The following is a 21,071-nucleotide window of genomic DNA, read 5'->3' on the forward strand; positions in this document are numbered from 1 at the left end:
TAGCAGGACAGCTGTATTTGCGTCAGTAGCCAGAATAAAGGAGGTTTGGGGAAGAGCCCCTGTGGAGCTCTGGTCTCTTTTGCCTTTTATCTTACTGGCATACTTCAACATGGCCATCATCTTTCCTGCCTCCATAAAATGGCCCTTCTTTCAGAAAACAAGCTGAAATACATGTCCAGAGATCTTAAATTTCTTCCCAAGATTTTGGTTTTGCTCTCTAAATAAGTAATATTGATTTGAGTATAACCATAAATCTTTTTTATGCTCATTTTAAAAAACCTTAGCAAACATCCCTTTTTCTAGGTGTGACTAGTTTAAGAAGCCCATTTTTATGTTGCTACTTATCTCTTTGTAAATCAAGAAAGCCACTAGAAGACCAAAGAAGTGATTGTGGGCATTTCACTTATCACCTTAAACCTCCTGCTTTGAATCCCATTGACCCTGTGTTTTAAGTTGGTCAAAAGCAGCAAGGCCAGGCTAAGAGAGAGAAGGGCAGCCCCAAGCATGTCTTGTAAATGATGATGCCAAGTCTTATTCCAGGATTTTTTCCAGGGTTGGGCCTTAAATGTATGAGAGCAATGAAAAATCCAAATTTCTTAGTGCTATAGTTTGCTGGCTGAAATATCTCTCTTCCTTCCCTAATTGGAGAGGGGATGATAGAGTCCTAATTTCACCAAATTTACTAGGATATAATTAGTTTTGCTGTTTTCTGGTACCATTGGAAACTATCCCAAAGCAATATCTAGATAAGAGATCTGGAGAATTCAGAATTCTTAAGGGACACTTCCAGTTCATTATTGTTGGGAGGGGGAGGTTTGATGTTGTTTTGTTTGTTTTGTTTTTAATGAAACTAATGTGAAATGCCAGGTGTGGGTGATGTATATTCAAACATTGTATTTGCTGATGTTTCTCTTAGGTTTTTTTTTACTTGTCAAATATGAAGGTATTTTCTCAGTCCAAGTAGGATAATAGATGAAGAAAAATTCATTCTTGAAGTTTTTCAGCTCTTCAGCCTTTGCTCTGTATGGGTACAGTACTAACCTTTTAACAGAGTGAAGATTTCAAGTGTCTGTGAACTCCTTTGTCTTAATTTTCCGTTACTTTGCTATATTATCAGTTACAAGTTGTACATTTCTCTGGGAAACAAAAGACTATATCTTTTCCTAGTCCGTACATGTGAGAAGTCTCTGAAATAAAAGATATTCTCCAGCTCCCTTTATCTCCTTTTCTCTTTTCTTCAACCTCTTTCTCCTTTCTCTCCTCCCTTCCAACTCCATATTGGAAAACTGCTTTTGTTCTGTGGATAATTAACACAATACTGTGCAGCAACAGGTCCCACTGGTGGCAAAGAAAAAAAATGTTAATTTAGTGCAAGTTCATGTGTATTAATAGATGAGGAAGGTAAGGGAGGGCAGAGCCAGATCAACTACATTGGTATCTGACTTGAAATAGATCCTCTTAATTAGAGCCCAGAACCATGACAACTACCAACATCTTCCACCTGCAGTGGTGAGTGTTACCCTCATTAGTGAATGAAGGCAGCATTCTAAAGGAAAACAGGCTGCAGCTCTTTGGCTCTGAGTGAGGATCATGTAGCAGTAAGCAGGAGCTTGGAGCTTGGGCGAACAGAGAGAGGTCCAACAGTGCAGTAGTTGCATTTAGTTGGGTGGGGCTTTTCCCTTTTTCCTCTTGAATGACTGTTTCTTTGGTCGCCTTCCAAAAATACTATTAACACTTAAGATCTAGACACTTTCGTCAGCAAACGGACTCAACATTTGGGTTTGGACTTCATTAAAGAAAGACTGGGATGAAGCTGTGATCTGTATCATTGGGCGAGCTATACATACAGTGAGATCCCAGATCCATCTGAGGGTTGAAGGATTGAGCAGTGCTGTACAAGTTGGCTTTGGGGGGAAGGGCAGTTTGTAAAGTAAATGCCTCTGACCTGCTTTGATTGGTCTGCATATAGATGCCATGTTAACATCTTGCCAGGGTTCTCAGGCCTTACTGTATGGATGATATAAAACAGTGAACTTTGAGAAGCATATCCCTCAGTTGTACAGCCTTCCAAGATTCATTGCTCTGTCATTACAAACTGTTTTATAACTAGCAAAATACCATTAAGATCAGGTAACCACAGTTAAATAGCAAGCTGCAAAGCAGAACACAGTTATTTCTGGCCAGGAGCTGAAGAACAAAATTTTACAAATGGATCTAGAAGGAAAAACTCATCCCCAGTAGTGAAGAGAGAGAATGGTTTTCTACAGTCCTTCCTCTATCAGTCACTTAGCATTCCTGGCCATGATCTTATTAAGGATTAGTTTTGGGGCAGCTACAAGGCGCAGTGAGTAGAGCAATGGCCCTGGAGTCAGGAGGACCTGAGTTCAAATCCGGCCTCAGACACTTAAAACAAAACTAGCCGTGTGACCTTAGGAAAGTCACTTAACCTCAACTGCCCTACCTTCCCCCCTCCAAAAAGCAAAAACAAAAAAAGGAATTAGTTTTACAAAGTCCAAAAATAAAATAACGATCTTTAGCCTCCTGATCAGCCACAAGTTGTTTGAATCTGGCCAGCCCAAATTCAGAAAATAAAGCTGTTTCAAGGTTCCCCTCCCTCCTTAGAACTTGATTCATTCTCAGGAGATCTATTGCAATTGCCAGATAAAATTGAAAGGTCCATTGCTGAAAGATGTCTCCCTGCTACAGAACACTCCTTCCCACTCCCCTGAAGCCCTTCTCAGAAATCTGAAGATTTCAAGCATCTCAAGGGGGTCCTTAATGATTTTTTTTTCCTCTGAAACTGATTGCTGAATAATAGGATTTTAGAGCTTGCAGGGACCATGGATGATGGAAACAATCCAGTACAACTCCCTAAATTTATAGGTAAGGAACTAGATCTAGATTTGCCTCCCATTGATTATAAAGCTAGTTTGCATTCAGTGCTGGGACTGAACCCCCTGTCTCCAGTGCTTCTTGTGGAGTCTCCTAGAGCTCAGGGCAGGGCAGAAAAAGACAAACCATTATCAGCATCTTTACAACTAATACTGGTGAGTAGGAGAGGGAGATTTCTCTTAGTGCACAGACTTAATCCTAAATCCTAATGAAGAAACCTCCAATAGACCTTTTTCACTCTCAATGGTTTCCTTTTGTCCAGTCCTTTGTAAAGAAAAATTGATCATTTATCTTCAGTGGTATTTGTGGAGGGCAGGGCTACTTTGACAGGTTTGTGTGGTTTTTTTTTTTTTTAAACTCCAACTTACACATGGTCATCTTTGTAGACTCTCACAAATGGTACCGAGTTTAAAGATACACAAACCCTTTTACTAGAGAAATTCAACAAGGCTTTGAGACATGGTAGCTGATAATTGAGTTAGACAGAGAGCAAGTTTGAGACAACTCCCTTGGCTGCACGATCTCCTCTCCAAAGATTTTCATTCCTGTTTACGTGATAGTGATGTGAAGCAGTACTCAAGTCTATTTGCAAAACAGTCTCTTTAGGAACTGGTTTCTCAGCTTATCCCCCAACTGCAGTAAGACTTCCCTGTGTTGGTTTCATAATGCTTTTCTCCCTAGAAATAGGAGTTGAAAAGTCACTTTTTAAACATCTAGAAATAAGTTGACAGTGGACCCATGTTGGGGGGGAAGGAAGACTTTGTCAAGGAATTCTCTTCTTCTGTGTTCTAGCTCAAAAATAGTCTTTAAACAAGACTGAATCTTTTCAGAAGGCTTAGGCCTTCCCTCCCTGTTGATCCTATTTTAAGATGATTCCCCTTCACGGAGTATATCCTTTTTAAATTCTTTCACTTCATAGTTTGTCTCTGATAAAGTTGGTAACTTTGTTTTAAGTGAGCAAAGAAATATCCCTCATTCTCCTCATGTTCTCTTTGGCACATGGAAGGAACATTCTAACTTCCCAAACCTTTTCTTACATTTAGTATCTCTTGCTGCTTTTTTTTTTTTTTTGCATTTATTCCCTAAGCTGCCTTTCCTCATCAAGCGCACACCTTTGTACATACCCAACAAGAATTCTTATGGTTCCAGTCTAGAATTCTGAGAACAGATGAGGTCATCTGGAAACAAAGTGTTTGAGAAGCTCTTCTGTTGGCAGTTCATCAGAAAGGAGCAGAGATGAGAATAAAATTGTTTTAAAAAATTAAAATAGTGAGGGCCACATACCCTCCTAGAGAACACACAAATATAAACTTTGTCTCCTGTCCTCTCCTTATTTAAGTGACGTAGGAAGAAAAGGATCATCTCCTGTGTGATGTAACCAAATATTGCCCCAGATTTTTTTTTTTTGAGGGAACCTGTGATTTCACCTGTGGTAAGGGTTCCCAGTGACACATCTTTTTGGTAATCAATGCAAATCAACTCCTTCTCTGCAACTTAGAGAGTTGCCTTGGCCAAGGTTCTATCTGGGGAGAACTTGAAGGTAGGTCTTGCTGAGGCTGAGGCTAGCTCTCTGCCCCTACTCCATCACCCTTAGATACCCAGAGCAAAACAAAAGCTACCCCACTGAGTATCACTAACATAACCAGCAGGGATCGTGTTAATAACAGGACTTTTGAGCCACCTGTTGTCATCATTGCCGACCCTCTGCTGATCGCCTGGTTTCTTTTTGCCTGTAGTATGTGCAAGATGTCGTTGGGCCTGTAGTATATTAAACAAAGTATAAAATAACCCTTTTCCTTGAGTTAATCTAGCTGAGGATACATGGCCATAGTATAAAAAAGTAACTTCTGGCTACACACTTATATTTACATTTGCATAGGTTTGTTTTTTTACAGTTAGCAATGATCTTTCTCATGTATTCCCTCTTAGCACCCTGTAAGACCTTCAGGGTTGATGATGATATTCCCACTTAACAGATGCAAAAAGCTTAGCTAATAAGTGGCAGGTCCAGAATCAGGGTCCAGCTCTTCTGACCCCCCACTCCAGGGTCTTTCCAAATAAAAGACAGAAGGCTTACAGAGGTTCAAATGAGAGTATGGGCATGGAGATGCTCAGGGAAGTTGTGGCCTCTGTCAGACAGGACCCCTGAAGTCAGGGGACCACCTGACACCCCACCCAGAGCCCAATCTACTTTCGAGTGACCCTTGCCTTGACTATCTGACATAAAGTCTTCTCCTTTAGAGTGAAGAAAGAGGGAAAGTTCATCAAACAAGCACATGGTTGTCTCTATATCAAAGAGTTACCCTGTTTTAGTTTATCTGCCCAGGGCACTCCTTTCAATTAATCCATAGGCTATCCATTGGCCCTGGCCAATTGCCTTGTACCTCAACTACTTTTTATGTATATGGCTCAGGAAATAGCATAAGAGGTCAGCACTAGTGGGTTAGTGAAACTGGTCATAATCAAGACTTTTTGGAATAGCTTTTAAATGGAAGCAGCTATGGAGCTCAGCAGAGTCCAGGTAGATGTACATTTTGTGCTTGCCCTTGGTTCATTTGGATGTGGCCTTCTAGGTGATCCGAGTGGAGAGAGATGGCCTAGAAAATAGTAGTGGGAGTTGGTGCAATTGACATTTACCCCTGGTCCTTTGGTGTCTGATGCATGTCTGAACAGGCTATGTGCCTCTGGTTTTTGGTTTTGTGTCTTGGTTTGGTTTTTTTGTCTCCTGATAAGCAACTCCCTGAGATGTTACTAAGGCCTTCAAGGAGCTTGGGAAAGGGAAATAGAGCCAAGCTTGTCTTTTGCAGGTTTGTTATGTATTCTCTGGTGAAGCCCATCTGGGTCTTGAATAATTTCAGTCTTGCTAATGGTTTGGGTCTAAACTGTAAGGTTGGCCACAGCAGTTTTCAGCTCAGTTGCTAAAAGGTGAATATTTGTTCACAATTCATTGGTGTTTCTGGTGTTTCTCACAGTTGCTGGAGTGAATAACTGTGGCAGACTTCTAGGAACTGCCTGAGCACCGAAGAGGCAAATTCTTTACAAATGCATTTGTGACTCCTTCCAGTACAGGGAGCTTGGTATGACCCCAGAGAGACCACCAGCTTAGAGGCTGAGGGATGAAGGGTTAGTTCCAAGTTGCCTTGAAGGAGACTTATCCAGAGATCTGCCATTGGGTTCACCTGACAGCATGAGTCAGGGTCTCCAAAGCACAGGGCTCCAAACAAATTCACTGCAACTTTTTTTGTAAGTCCAGCCTTGGAAGCTCTTGATCTGCCTTCTCTTTTCTGACATGGGGAAAGTGGTACTGACTCAAATACAAACTGAACTATGCAGAGATGGCATGTTGTGTGTTGTGCTGACTGACTGGTTAGAACAAAGGGATTTGAGCATCTCTGGATTCTGAGCTTGTTTCTGCTCCATCCAATTGTTCCTGAGCTGGCTCTTGTCCCTCCTTACAGTAATCCTCCACTGAGTGAAGAGATGTTGCCTCCTGGGGAGTGGATGTGTCATCGGTGCACTGTTCGACGAAAGGTAAAATGCTTCCTTCTGGGGACTAGTGATGATCAGACTTCCTGACCAGCTGCTCTTGAAATCTTTGAATTTGCTATCTGCCAACCCTTTCCACTGCCTAGTCATGAAGGCATTCATCCAACCTCTTCCCTATCTCCCCTTACCCTGGAACACCTCCCCACCTCCCTTCTGGAATACTAGTGTGACTCAGTAGGATGTTTTTTTTTTTTAATCCCAGTTTGGGGTTACAGGAACAGGTAGAGGAAGATTAACTTACAAAGACTCCACTAAGTAGCCAGCCGCCAAAGTAGTTCTATCCCTGCCATTTATGAATTTTATTTCTGTGAGTTATTGGTGAGATCTCAGGTTGTCCTGAAGGTGGCAGCTATCCACAGTTGGAACTAGCTTTTCTGTTAGAATGGAATTCATCCAACAACAAGCCATAAAAGTATGGCTGTTGACCCAACTCAGTGAGAATGGAACCTAACCCATCCTAAGGTAAATGAATCACTGGAGGGGGGGAATATGTCCAGACATTTGACCAGGGTAGCAGTAGAGCAAAGACTTTGACTAACCTTACCATCTTCATCTCACCCCACTGTCCTTAGTCTCAGCTAGAAGCGTCTGTGCCTTAAACACTGCTTTTATCCATATTTTGGTACTTGCTATAGGAACAGATTTGAGTTTTCCACTCTGAAAACTTACGTAAGTTATAAAAGCAAAACCCTGTCTTGTTAAGGGAGTGGATTTATGGTTCCACCTGGATCTTTTAAGGGCCAGCCTTTAAACTGTGATCTTGGATTGTGGCCCATGGTGAATTTCAGATTTAGACCCACCCAAAACCTTTGGTAGATGAGTGAATGACTTTCCTTTCTTGTGACATCACTTTGTTTTCCGTGGCCCTAGAACATGATGTCATAGTGAAGGATGGCTTCCCTGTTTGCAGAAACAGGATGAGATGATTCAAAAAGATTGTGGTTTATATGTGTAACATAGTCCTCAGCTTTAAGAAGAAAGTAAACAGTGTTGCGGACTTGATTTTTCAAATGTGTGCACAAGGGTTCCTGTTTAAAGCAAGCCCGAGCCAAGTCAGCGACCTAAACCACAGCTGCATTTCAGTTCCTCTTAAAGTCAACAAACTGAGTGACTGTTGCCTGACCTGCCCTGTTAATCTCTTCCCTTGTATCCCCAGCTCTGTAACCTCCCACTGAGCGGCAAACCTCTCCAGAATGTGCTTGTCAAAAGAATTGGAACTCACTAGAGAAACCAAGCACCTGCTGAGGGGCTCCCTCAGTTTTTAGTAGCTTGTGACCATTTGTTACAAATATTGAGGGAAGGAGGGTAGATATATACCTGGTCCTTCTTTTGGAGCTGCCCAAACACCACAGCCCTTCCCTAGCCCCCAGTCCTGTGCAGCCTCCTGTTTCTGGGTGTGATCACCCTTCCTTGGCCATTGGATACATTTAAAGGCTTTATTATCCTAATTTATAGATAGGAACATTGATATTCAGCAGGTTACAACACTACACCCAAGGTCACAGCAGATAAGTGACCAAGAAAGGACCTTGAGCCTGGAGGTCTCCCTTGGCGTCAGGCCCACTTAATTTTTCTATTTATTGGTCAGATCCTACAGATTTCCTTTGGGCACCCTCCTTATCTTTCCTAATTACAATTTTTTAAGTTAACAATTAAACATGAAATGTTGGAAATTAACTTTCCCATAAACATGTGAACCTAGTCAGGCTAATACTCTGAGATGGCCTGTTGAGTTTCACATCCTTTGCAATATAATGTAACACTTGGTTAATGGCCATACTTTATGTAGTTGAGGAATCAGTTTAGATTAAATGTTATATTTCTTTGGTACTTTAGTTGCCTTTTGGTGATATGCCCACTTTGAACCTCACTTAACTGGAATTCCCAAACTTAGCAGACTTAGGAATCCCCAGTGCCTCTGACATTGTAGGAGGTACCTGTGTGGTTATAGGACTTGTTGAGATACCCTGAAAGTGCTTACTAGGCCCTTCTTTCACTGTTGTATGGTACTTGCTATAACCCTTTGTGATGGGCCTGCCTGTTCATTTATGCAGAAGCGAGAACAGAAAAAAGAACTGGGCCAGGTCAATGGGCTGGTGGACAAATCTGGCAAACGCACCACATCCCCCAGCAGCGATACAGACCTGTTGGACAGGTCAGCTGGCAAAACAGACCTCAAAGCCATCGCCCAGGCCCGGATCCTGGAGCGGAGGGCTAGTCGGCCGGGCACGCCCACGTCCAATGCTAGCACGGAGACCCCCACCTCGGAACAGAATGATGTGGATGAGGACATCATTGATGTGGACGATGAGCCCGCAGCAGCTGAGATGGACTGTGGGCAGCCCCAGCTGAAGCGACCCTTTGAGCTGCTTATTGCAGCAGCCATGGAGCGAAACCCAACCCAGTTCCAGCTGCCCAATGAGCTGACCTGCACCACTGCCCTCCCAGGTGAGGCCCCAAGGGCCAGTGGCCACATGTGCAGCACCCAGCAGCATCTGTGCAGTCCACTGGGTGGTCTTCGCTCTGCTTCAAGCAGCACCTGTCACGCTGACAAGCTGCAATGGAGTTAATCCATTCAGCATCTCCCCTTTCCCATGAGGGCTCCATCTTCCCCTGAATACCCCCCCACACACACTTTTTGTTTGAAGAAAGAGCTGGCTAAGAAATCCTACTTTGTTTGGGGGTTTTTGTTTTGTTTTCTCATAGACAATTGAATTGCCTAGCTTTAGAAACCTGCAGATCAGTACCGTGCAAGCAGAGCCAAGCCCCTGGTTCCTTCCTTACACTTCACTCAATGAAACAAATTGGCTAATTGAAACTGTTTGGGCATTCCCTTTTTTCCCAAGTTTCAGGAAGGGTCTTTCTGTTTATGAAGTTCTCTTTACTTGCTTTCTCTACTACCTTTTCTTGTTTTAACCTGACACTGCCCATATTTAATGCAAGATGCCTAGTCAAAGTGGTGTGTTCCTGCCACTTGGCTCCTTTCTGCTCTCCCCAGCCTGTGACCTCTGAAACTTGGGAGCAGGACAGCACAATTGGTTTGTTTTCCAGGTACTAGCAAGAGGAGGAGAAAAGAGGAAACTACGGGGAAAAATGTCAAGAAAACCCAGCATGAATTAGATCACAATGGTCTGGTTCCCTTACCAGTCAAAGTCTGCTTCACGTGTAACAGGTACCCATGTCCTTCTCAGTGGCTGGACTGAATTCAGTGGCCAGAGTCCTTTTCACGTCTCCCTAGAGCTAACATTTCTCCTTTCCCAATTCCTTGGGGTCATGGGTTTCATTTTACTTTCTGTTGCCTCCTCTCAAACATTTTGTACCTTTATAGCTACCTTTAGGGGACTGTCAGCATGCTTGGCTGAGAGACCAAACAGCTTTGGAATTCTTCATGCCTGGTGTAGATGAAGGGTGTGTTCTTTCAGTGAACCCCAATAGAAACATAAGTAAAATTTTAAATACACATTATATGAGTACCCCAAATTTAAAAAATATGATAGTAGCCATGTGTGCATAGCTTTTATAAAGGGCTTCCTCACCAAACCCTGTGAAATTATTAGCACAAGTGTTATGATCTTCATTTTATAGATGAGAAAAGCAAGGTTTATGTGAAATGCCTGAGCCCAGGTTTGTCTCCAGGGCTTTAGAGTCCAGGCCTTCCTCCTTTGTAGAGAAACCCATGGTTCCCCAGCCTCACTGACAACAGGACAAGGAAATGTACCATTACAGACTTAGAAAAGACAAGAGGCAGGATTTTTAAATGGATGGGCTGGCTAGACGCTGGAGAGGCCTATGGTGCTATAATATCTGGAGGCAAATGGTGTGATGAGGTAACCCCTGGGGTTTGAGCTTTAAAAACTGCAAAGGAACCAATGCAGTCTCCAGTTGGAAAGTTCATTTGCTTCCCTTAGGCTCACCTTAGGTTGAAAGCTCCTCAGTGAAAGGAACTCAGCTGCTTGAGTTATTAAATCTGAACTCATCAGGTCATCCTCTGGTCAGGGCTGGGCCAGCTGGAGAAAAGCGCCAGCCAAGCAGAGTGTTGTCAGGAGGATGATGGAGTGTCAGGCAGGAACAGTTTTAGCTGACATGTTGGGATAGCAGAGTAACCAATCATTATTGGTATTTGCTTGTGCCCTTGCTTATGGAAAAGACTGGAAGACCCCTTTCCTCACACGCCGCTGCCCTGGCTGCATGGCAGGCTGATTTCTTACAGAATACCTCATGCATTTGGCAGGGAGCAGTGCAGTGACCTCTGGAAAGAGTGAGAGTGTTTTTGCAGATGAGATAGTGGCAGCCTTCTGAGGAAGGCCGTCAGAGCTTCCATTAGCTGGTCTCCCTAGCACATACTGACTCTCGGGCCTTCCTGTTCTGCCACTTCAGCTACACTCCTTTCAGGAGGGGGGAAGCGAGGAGGGTGGTGCTAGCCTGCAGCCCCAGATCTCCTCCTCTGGTGCTGCTGCTCCTCTGGCAGGAGAGCTCCGGAGGAGGACAGAGTGGAGGCCTCGTTGGGGGGGCCTGGACACTCTGATTTTGCACATAAATGTACAACCTGTTGCCTTTACAGGAGTTGTCGTGTGGCACCTCTCATCCAGTGTGATTATTGTCCCCTGCTGTTCCACATGGACTGCCTCGAGCCACCACTCACTGCCATGCCCCTGGGCAGATGGATGTGTCCCAATCACATCGAACATGTGGTGGTAAGCATGAGCAGGACTCTGGGTCTTTTTCAGACATAGTCTGGTTAGGAAAGAAATTCAGATCAGTAGGATAAGTAGTAGTATCTTCGGTCTAGATGGTGCCTTAGTGGTCATCTGATCCTCACTCTGCAAATGAGGCGGATAAGGTCCACAGAGGTGGAATGCCTTACCCAAGATTATCCAGCTAGTGATGACAGAGTTGGGTCCTTTGACTCCAGGGACTCAACACTTTCCATTCTACCACCACCCCCTGATAGCATGGATGGTGGTTCCAGTGTGTTTATCTGTTTTTCTGCTTAGAAATTAATTTATGCTATCTGTTTCTAGACAATCCCAACTTATTTTGACACATCTCAGTTACTAGTTGATTCTTTCTCTGTCCTTCCCCCCTCCTCCCCCCTGCCAGTACCCAAAGAAAATCCTTATTTTAGCTTTACACACTTATTTCGGTGATGATTGGTTGCTTAGAAGTAACTCATTTGGGTAGTGAGGCCCACAGTTTACACAAGGACCTCAGAGAGAGTGAGGAACTATTGTGTAGCAACAGATAGAACCTTGAGAATAATAACAAAATGAGCAAATAGTCTGGAAATTTGTCCCCAACATCTAGTTTTAAACCTTCCCTAGTCCCAGGGGAAGAACTTGGAAAAGATACATTCTTTTTTATCCCAAGAATCTTTCCCATGGAAGGTAGAGGTGCATTTCCCAGACCAGATTTCATGAGGCAAGAACAGAATTGGAGACCAATTTCTCCAGGGTAGGAGAGGCTTCCTCTTCTCTGGCGACAGTTAACAAAACTGAACTCAGGAGCTAGAAAAGACCCAGAGAAAATAGTAGGTTTTGCCTGAAAAACAGAGGGAAGACTGTTCCTTTGACTTGGATGAAAGCATCTGTGCTGACAGAGAGGCCGGCCTAGGCAGTATGGCAGTGGGGAGCCCTTTGGCCCCTTTTTTTTATCACTATTCACATCCAGACTCTCACTCATATTAAAGGGAAAAGAATCTCCCTGAAGTTCTTGATTGTGACTGCTGTTACAGCCTCTTTCCCAAATACAGGTCTGAAAGAGGGTCTCTTTGTGGAAATTGTATATTTGCTATTTTTCTCATGAAATAGGGAATTGTCACAGCTCACTCTTCCTTAGCACCAGCATCCAGGGTGAGGGGATAAAGGTGAGAAGAGGGGGAAAGAAAGCCATTTGAGCTTTTATATCCTTTAATATTGATAACTCTAGGAAAATATTAGGCCTTTTAGAAACCATCTCATTTATTAAACACCTTAATTTTACAGAGATAAGTAAACCAGGATACAGAAGTCAAAGGATTTCCCATGCTCACCCAACTAGTCAATCGCAAAGATGGAACAAAGCCAGGGCCTTTATTCCCAGTCTAGTGTATCACCCTGGGTGTGCCTGTGTAGACCATCATCCTTCCTTCTCATCTTATATTCTCTCAGCCTGGCATGAAAATCAGGATTTTTCCTCCCATTTTGCAGAAGGAAACTCTGGGACCTGAGAAAATTTGGGTCATTTGACCCATGTTACCTAATACATCAGGGATTCTACAGTATTCTTTTCATGGTAGAGAATACTGCCTCTCTGTTGAAAGGACCCCAGTGTGATTTAAGACAAATATGGTTAACCCATAATCTGTGCTGCCCTTAGCAGCCCCTAAGAAATGCCTTCCCTGGGGCGGCCAGGTAGCACAGCAAGTAAGAGCACCAGCTCCAGTGTTGATAAGACCTGGAGATCGAATCCCGGGCTCGGACACTTAGCACCCACCCAGAAACACCTGGCCGTGTAACCTTGAGCAACTTACTTAACCTCAATTGCTTAGGGGCGGCCAGGTGGCTCAGCGAGTAAGAGCACCGGCTCCAGTGTTGGGACGACCTGGAGATTGAATCCCGGGCTCAGACACTCAGCACCACACCCAGAAATAACTGGCCGTGTAACCTTGAGCAAGTTACTTAGCCCTGATTGCTTAAAAAAAAGAAAGAAAAAAAGAAATGCCTTCCCTTCCTGGCTTAGGAATGATGATGGCCTACAGGGGACCAAAAGGAAAGGGTCCCCTCCCTGCTGTATCACCCAGGGCACTCTCTACTGCCCTGCCCTCCCTCATGGAGTCGGGAGCAACATCTTCTTTTCTTCCCACCAGATCTGGGAAAGGGAGAAGTGACCTGCCTGTGACTTCTTCACTTTTGAGAGGGAGTTTTGACATGGAAACAACTCCATAGCATTGTTAGGGACATTTCTGAGTCAGTGTGGAGAGGAGGTGACCAAAGAAGCCCATGGGACTCGAGGTTTCCTTTACTGGAGCTCAGTCTCCTGTCTCAGTGGGTTGAAGCAAGGGAGTCTCTCTGGGAGCCACCATGGAGGTCTCTCTGTTTTCCTTCCAGCTGAACCAGAAAAACATGACCTTGAGCAACCGGTGTCAGGTGTTTGACCGATTCCAGGACACCATCTCCCAACACGTTGTCAAAGTGGACTTCCTGAACCGCATCCACAAGAAACACCCCCCTAACCGCCGGGTGCTTCAGGCCGTCAAGAGAAGAAGCTTGAAGGTAAAGCCATGTCCTTAGCAAGAAGGGGGATGGTCACCTCACTGGGCTTTCACTGCTTCTCATAATTGCTTTGGCCCCATCCAGAAGTATAGGAAGAGACAGAAGAGGATGTGACCCAGTTTTATAAACTGAGGTTCCTTGTATTGGCCACAATCACACAGAAAGGAGGCAAAGAGATTACAAACTGTAAAACCAAGCAAGAGAAATCCTTTTTTTCCACTTTGCCCAGGACTGGACATTTCCTTTAGAAGAAAAAGATCTGGTTACAGAACGTGGTTACAGACACTTTTCAGCCTCATATCTCTCAGAAATCCCGCTCACTGTGAACCTCCAAGAGTATCCCAGGAGGGCTGTGTCCCTATGAGAACCAGGGGAAAGGAATTGGTCTTTTTCTCCTTAATAAAGCTCCCAGTCCCATCTGTACACTGATTCAAGCTGCAGTACCTAAATTCGGCCACTTGATGGCAGTGCCCCTCCCTCTCCAATCTCTTCTGGAAAGGAAAAAAGCACCCAGTTTTAAAGATGGTGATTTTTGATTATTGACTGTTACCCAGTATACGTAATACAGAATGCAGACAAGTGTTCCATATGCTTCTGACAACGCGAACATTTGTGCAGAGATGGAAGTCACACTTTTCCATAACTAAATTACTTCCAATAGGTCATTATAATTTGGAAAAGTCTCGATTAAATTGATTTGGTGAAAGCAAATTCAAAATCATTTAACTCCTCAATGCAGAAAGCTTGTGGTTTAGGATCCTTCTGTCTGAATACAAGGGAGGTGGACTAAGTGACCTTCCTGAGTCTTACCTCATCCGTTGGATGGTTCCCCACTCTAATGCCAAAATCTCAGGGCTGTGGTTGACTGGATGCCTGATACAGGGAAAGGTCTGAGAGTGTAATTAGATAAATGTTTTGCTAAAGGAATAACACTAAAGAACTACAATTGACATTTTTCCTTTCATGTTATTGGTAAGATATGTTTTCGGTTTATTTCACTATGTGGCATATAAGCCCAGAGGAATATCAGAAACTCTCACCTACGAATGTCCTTATTGTCACTCTTCCTGGAGTTGTTTCACATCTGTGACTCCTGTGTTGGTGAAAAACGGCTCTGTTCTTTATCCCATGTGTTAGGATCCATCATGTTTACAAAGGCTCAAATTGAGACTAATGTGCTCTTCCAAAAGCCCTTCTTCCCAGGGAAGACAAATCAGAGAACATCAGAAGCTTAGTGGTTTCTACAGGTTTTTTGTAACAACACTCCTAGAGAATAGACTTGTGCTGCCTTTGCAGCATATCAGCCCAGAGCAAAGCCTACCACACTGGCCCAGCCCCAGGCCCTCAAATGTGGGTATAGACTGGAGTCCTTGATGAAGATGGCCTGCTGGTGTCTACTCCCTCCACTTTCCCCTCCTCATTAGGTTCCTGATGCTATAAAATCCCAGTACCGGTTTCCGCCTCCGCTGCTCGCACCTGCGGCCATCCGGGATGGGGAGCTGATCTGCAATGGAGCCCCTGAGGAGTCGCAGAAGCACCTTTTGAACCCTGAGCACTCTGCTAGCCAGGCAGAGCAGCAGGAGGTGAGTGAGGGCCTGGTGGCTGAGGCATGCCTTGTAGGGTCATGCTGCTTCACCCCAGAAGCTGAAGCTGGACCTAGAAAGATCAGGAAGCCCTGTTGATATGGTAGTCTGCAGCTGCCCAACACACTGGATTTATTAGAAAGCCATCTGGCTTTCTCCTGCCCCCACCCAAAGCCCACATGCCCAGCACTTTGTAGGCTCTTAGCAGCTCAGAGGGCAAGTACCTTGAATTCTGGATTACATTGGGAAAAACAGGTACTTGTTTTAGAGCTAGAGAAAATGTACAGTGATTACTTCAGAAAGTGTTGACCTGAATGACAGATTCTTGCAGAGCTCCTCCCTTCACTTATCACCCTCCTTCTTAGAATACCTGTCCCCCAAGAGGCTTCCCTCTTGGTCATCTCTGCAGAGTCAGAAGGGATCCCTAATGAAGACCTGGAAGGTCACCCAGGTTGTGGCTGGGACAGAAGATCCTCACGTGTCTGCCCCTGGTACTGCCCTCCCTAGAGCTGGCCTTGCAGTGCCTGGGGCTTGGCCCCCAGAGCCGCTTCTGAGCCCCAAAGAGTGCTGTCAGCAGTCTTCTGGATCTCATGCGTGCTGCTGGGAGAGGCACTGTCCCTTGCCTCTCCCTCCTCTGACCTGCCTTTCCTTTCTGTTTGCAGTGGCTCTGTAGTGTTGTTGCACTCCAGTGCAGCATATTGAAACATTTATCTGCTAAGCAGATACCCTGGCATTGGGACTCTGAACAGACAGAGAAGGCTGATATTAAGCCTGTTATTGTGGCTGACGGCTCAATCACCACCTCTCTGCAGGCAGCTGACAAGGCACCCACACCGTCCCTTTACCCAATGTCTTGCCCCTCCGGGATTACCACTCAGAACTCCCTGAGCTCATCACCATCCCAGCAGCTCCCAGCCCCTGAGGATGTCAACTGCAACTCTTGCATGGACAAATCCAAGAAAGTGGCGGCCTGTGGGACCGCTAATGGACCGACAGGCACAGAGGTGAAAGCCAACGGGCCTCACCTTTACAGTCTACCCCCGGACCCCCCAGACCCCCGTCGGCTCCAAAGTTCTGGGACCACCCTCCCAGTAGTTTCCCACCGGCAGTCATGGCCCCGGCCCCTCACACCGCCAGCGGCAGGGGGCCTTCAGAACCACACTGTCGGCATCATTGTGAAGACAGAGAACGCCACTGGCCCTGCCTCATGTACCCAGAGGAGCTTGGCACCCATCCCAAGCCTGCCACCTTCCATTCCCAGTTCTTGTGCCAGCCTAGAGACCACCAGCACTTTGCAAAGAAAGAATGTTCAGACACAGATAGGACCCCCACTGACAGATTCGAGGCCGCTCGGCTCACCCCCAAATGCTACTCGGGTGCTCACTCCCCCCCAGGCAGCAGGAGACGGCATATTGGCAGTGGGAGCCAACCAGCGATTCTGCTCACCAGCGCCATCTTCAGGTGAGTGTCACTGTGCAGGAGGCTTAATTTTGTTTACTGCTTGGTAAGTAACAATAAATTCATGAACTTCACAGGAACTTTGGAGACATTCTTGTCCACAAAGCACCATTTCCTTCTTCCTCCCTGCTCCCTCTACCTCAGTTCCCATTGCTTGGGAATTCAGCAGCCATTCCCCCATGCTTCAATTAAGGGACATGGTTATAACCTATTGCATGCTGTTTTGGGGGAGGAGAAAAAAATTTGAAACTCAAAATTTTATAAAAGTGAATGTTGGAAACTGTCTTTGCATGTAATTGGAAAAATAAAATACTCTTAAGTGGAATAAAAGAAAAAAAGGGACATGGTTAATTTGTCCCCACTCTGCAGGAATAGAATCCTGTGAAGTTTTAACATTCCTGGGGTTCCTTAACAAGTCAGCCCAGATCTCTTGACACTTTGGACACCTGGTTCTGCTTATTTAACTGTGTTTGTGCCTTCTTAGAGACAGTCAAATGGCATCCTTTGAGCCATTTCTCTTGCTCTAAGGTTCTAGGTAACTTCCTCAGCATTTCATAGTCCAAGGGAGAACCTGTGTCCAGGCCTAATTTCAGCACTGTCTCCTTCCTTGTGAAAAAATAAAACAGTTTGCCATTTGGTATCCAGAGTTGCTAATCCAGTGCCTAAATGAGACTTTAAATCCTGGTAGAATTTTATGTGTAGGGCTGCTAGGTGGTAAAGTGTATAGGATGCCAGGTCTGGAGTCAGAAAGACTCATCTTTCTGAATTCAAATTCACACTAGCTGTGTGACCTTGGGCAAGTCACCTAACCCTGTTGGCCTCAGTTTTCTCATCTGTAAAAATGAGCTGGAGAAGGAAATGGCAAACCAGTCCGGTATCTTTGCCAAGAAAACCCCAAATAAGGTCATGAAGAGTCAGACACAACTGGAAACAGTTCAACAAAAATAAAATTCTGTGCAACTTCATGTAGTTTTTTTCCAAGTCTTAACCAGGTGTTCCCCAGCAAGAGACTCCATACCCAAGAATTGTTCCTCCCAAAGAATGAACATCTCAGTTTGAAGACTTAAAAATTATTTGCTGCAGTAACTTATAATCTTTGGGAAGGAGAATGGGGTTTCCTTGAGTTATCAATCAAGACCCAGCGAAAAAACAGGGTACTTTAAAAATAACTCTTAACTTTTCTTCCGCTGCGTCCACAGATGGCAAGGTCAGCCCTGGCACATTATCTGTAGGCAGTGCTTTAACCGTTCCCCCTTTCCCAGCCAACTCTACCGCAATGGTAGATCTCACCAATTCTCTTCGAGCGTTGATGGACGTCAATGGAGGTGAGTGAGCAGCTTCTGAAGCTTAGACGACCTTAGCAAGGAATCCCAACATTGTTTCCTTTAGACTGGTAATTAGGGCTTCTGGTGTTTTATGTTTCTGGGGCAGTAGGGACCAAAGGCATAGGGTAAAAGGAATGTTCTTTTCTTTGCCTTCCCTCTTCTGTACTCAAAAGGACACCTGCAGAGACTAGGGGATAGAATCAGGTACCATGATCCCATAGCCCCATTTATTTGGAACCTCCTGGGTCCATGAGAGAGGAGAGTCCATCCAGGTGCTTGTTGCTGAGGCAGGTGGACAGGTAAAGGGCATTTGGAATAGGAATATTGGCTGATGATATTCTGCATGTTCAGGTTCCCTAATACCAAGCCAACCGACCCTAGAAACCAGCTATTTTAAAGTCAGAATTCAGGACTAGATGTCAACTAGATACTCCCAAGGATTCAGGATAGCTTCCCACTCTTTCTCCTCCCCCTCCCCACCCCCACCCCCCAATAGTCTAGGGACCCTCCCACTTCTCACTTCCTTGTTCCCTCCCCAGTTTTTTTATTGATTTATCTGTTTGTTTAACAGAGATTGAGATAAATATGCTGGATGAGAAGCTGATCAAGTTCCTGGCCTTGCAGAGAATACATCAGCTTTTCCCTTCCCGAGTCCAAGCTGTGGTTGGCAATGTTGGGACTCATTCACTGGCCCCTGGGGGGCATCATACAGAAGGTAGGTACATGGTCTGCTACATCTGTCTAGGCAACTGTCAACTGTCTTTCCCTCTCTGGACAGTCTGAACTCTTACTTTGAGCTTTTATCAAGATCAGGGTTTCTTATTGGGCAAGAGCAAGATGGCAACCCCAGCTCTCAGATGGGACTTTGAGGTTTCCATAGTCCTTTGGAAGTTGCTTTGAAGATCAAAGGGATCTACTTTGAGGCTGAAAAGCCACCAGCAGAGAGACGATGGTCACGGGCAGATGCCGCGAGGGGCCCCCCCCCCATATGCCTGCTCTGATGTACGCCAGCTTCCACAGACACGGGAAGTGGGCTGGGGTGAGGGAAGGGGAAGCCCTCCTCTAGAGGACAGCCAGGGCTTTGAGAATTTAAGGAAGGAGCTAGGAACTGAAAGAAGTAACAGGGTAAGAGTAGCTGATGTTTACTTAGTGCTTTAAGATTACAAAGTGTTTAACCTCATCTATTTGATTTGTTCAACAGCTTTGTGAGTTAAGCATCAGAGATATTATTATCCCCATTTTACAGATAAGGAAACTAAAAGGTAGAGGGGTGGAATCTGCTCAGGATCCTGGCCTCCTATAAATTCTTCCCAACCTCTCCATATGGGAACCCCTCCCCTTGATCTCTGAAAGCTCCAGAAAGCTGAGCCATCTTGTAGCTAGACTTGGCTCCCTGTAGCCAATATCAGCTTGGAGAAGGCTTGACTAGACACCCTAAGGCATTTTCCTCAAGAGAAGAAGCTATAGATTTAGTAGTCCCCTCTCTGTCTCAGAATGCAGATTTAGTGTGTGCTTTGTTTTCCCTGGCCTCCTGAGCCGAGAGGGACTGAGATCTTTAATGGCCCTGACCCCTAAGTGATCCCATCCTTTTCTCTGTGTCTGTGTATGTTGTAGTACACAGAAAGGAGGTGCAAGCCCGAGCTGTATTCTACCCCCTCATGGGTTTGGGAGGAGCTGTGAACATGTGCTATCGCACCCTCTACATTGGAACAGGTGAGCAGCCTAGTGGGAGAGCTGACCCCCATAGCCCCAACACTGGGAGGGAAAGGAGGGTGCCCCTCTCTGGGAATACCTGCATGGCTTAAACAGGCATTCATTCAGCTAGGGAACCCATGCGGTAGAGAAGAGGGGCAAGTGGCTACTTGTCCATGCCCACTTAGGACAGAGCAAGAGAAAATGGGCGCGAGTGTCAGCAAGAGGGATTCAGGTTAGACTTAACTTCTGGACATTGAGACTGGTTAATCACCACAAGATGTGCCCAAGGAGGTTGTAGACTAGACTGTCCTAGAAATCTTATAAGAATAGGTGAGGCACACATGTATAGACTTCCCCAATCCTGCCTTTATCTAAAAAGGGGTTGGCTGTGTTCACCTCTAGAAGGACCTTGCTGAGACCTTTCTAACCCAGCAGTCCTGGCTTTCTAGTAGATACAATTTAATAGACCTTTCACCTCTCAAACTGTGTCTCAATTAAACACCCTATTGCTGAGACATCTCCGTCCTCTAGCATAGAGGTAGACATAAGCCCCAAAGGGTATTCGGTGGTCCTTGTAGTTTCTAAGAACATTAGAGGGGGCAGCTAGGTGGTGCAATGAATAGAGCATCAGCCCCTGGAGCCAGGAGGACCTGAGTTCAAATCCAGCCTCAGACATTTAACACTTACTAGCTGTGTGACCTTGGGCAAGTCACTTAATCCCAATTGCCCTGCCTTCCTCCCTCAAAAAAAGAATATCATAGGGGACCACAGCTTTTGTTCACTTTCTGTGTACCCTCTGACCCTGAGATACCAGAGCAGAATTGCAGCTCCTCTGCCCTGAAGAGAGGCAGCTACAGACACGGCCCCCAACCTGGGGCCCTCATAAGGACAAAAGGCAGGAACCCTTGTCTGCATCCTCCATCCCCCACTTCCATCCCAAAGTCTGTGTTGGTATTAACTCAAGAACTATCTCTTGCGACCTGTGTTCTGTCCCTTCCTCCCATCCCCACCACCTCCCTGCAGGAGCTGACATGGACGTGTGCCTTACAAACTACGGTCACTGTAACTACGTGTCTGGGAAACATGCCTGCATCTTCTATGATGAGGTAAGTGGAAACAGAGCTGATGGCTAATCTCTGCAGGCCTGGGGCCCCCCAGAGTCTGGTTTTCCCTCCCATCCTCCTGCTCACTGCATCTCCCCTCCTGAAGATAAGGGCCAGCTGGGGACCCTCTGTCCTGGCCTCTCTGTGCCATCTGGGCAGAAAAAAGCAGTCAGTATCTCTCTTCCCTGTGGCTCGTCACAGGGGAGAGGCCCAGGAGGG

The 21,071-nt window shown here is 45.4% G+C and overlaps 1 protein-coding gene across 1 annotated transcript in view; it reads left to right on the forward strand.

Moving 5' to 3' along the window:
- The window catches only part of PHF12 (PHD finger protein 12), a 33,337-nt gene that overhangs the window by 10,249 nt on the left and 2,017 nt on the right, over window positions 1-21,071 (forward strand). Inside the window, exons 3-13 of the mRNA XM_069089776.1 lie at window positions 6,351-6,423; window positions 8,493-8,886; window positions 9,490-9,610; window positions 11,000-11,132; window positions 13,524-13,688; window positions 15,113-15,271; window positions 15,934-16,732; window positions 17,929-18,054; window positions 18,626-18,769; window positions 19,669-19,767; window positions 20,773-20,855. Coding sequence (XP_068945877.1) covers window positions 6,351-6,423; window positions 8,493-8,886; window positions 9,490-9,610; window positions 11,000-11,132; window positions 13,524-13,688; window positions 15,113-15,271; window positions 15,934-16,732; window positions 17,929-18,054; window positions 18,626-18,769; window positions 19,669-19,767; window positions 20,773-20,855 — 2,296 coding nt within the window. The remainder of the gene's footprint in view (window positions 1-6,350; window positions 6,424-8,492; window positions 8,887-9,489; window positions 9,611-10,999; window positions 11,133-13,523; window positions 13,689-15,112; window positions 15,272-15,933; window positions 16,733-17,928; window positions 18,055-18,625; window positions 18,770-19,668; window positions 19,768-20,772; window positions 20,856-21,071) is intronic.

This window comes from Petaurus breviceps, unplaced genomic scaffold (assembly GCF_028583685.1).
Source record: "Petaurus breviceps papuanus isolate PSGF00001 unplaced genomic scaffold, PetGlider_PUasm1.0 186, whole genome shotgun sequence".
NCBI lineage: Eukaryota > Metazoa > Chordata > Mammalia > Diprotodontia > Petauridae > Petaurus > Petaurus breviceps.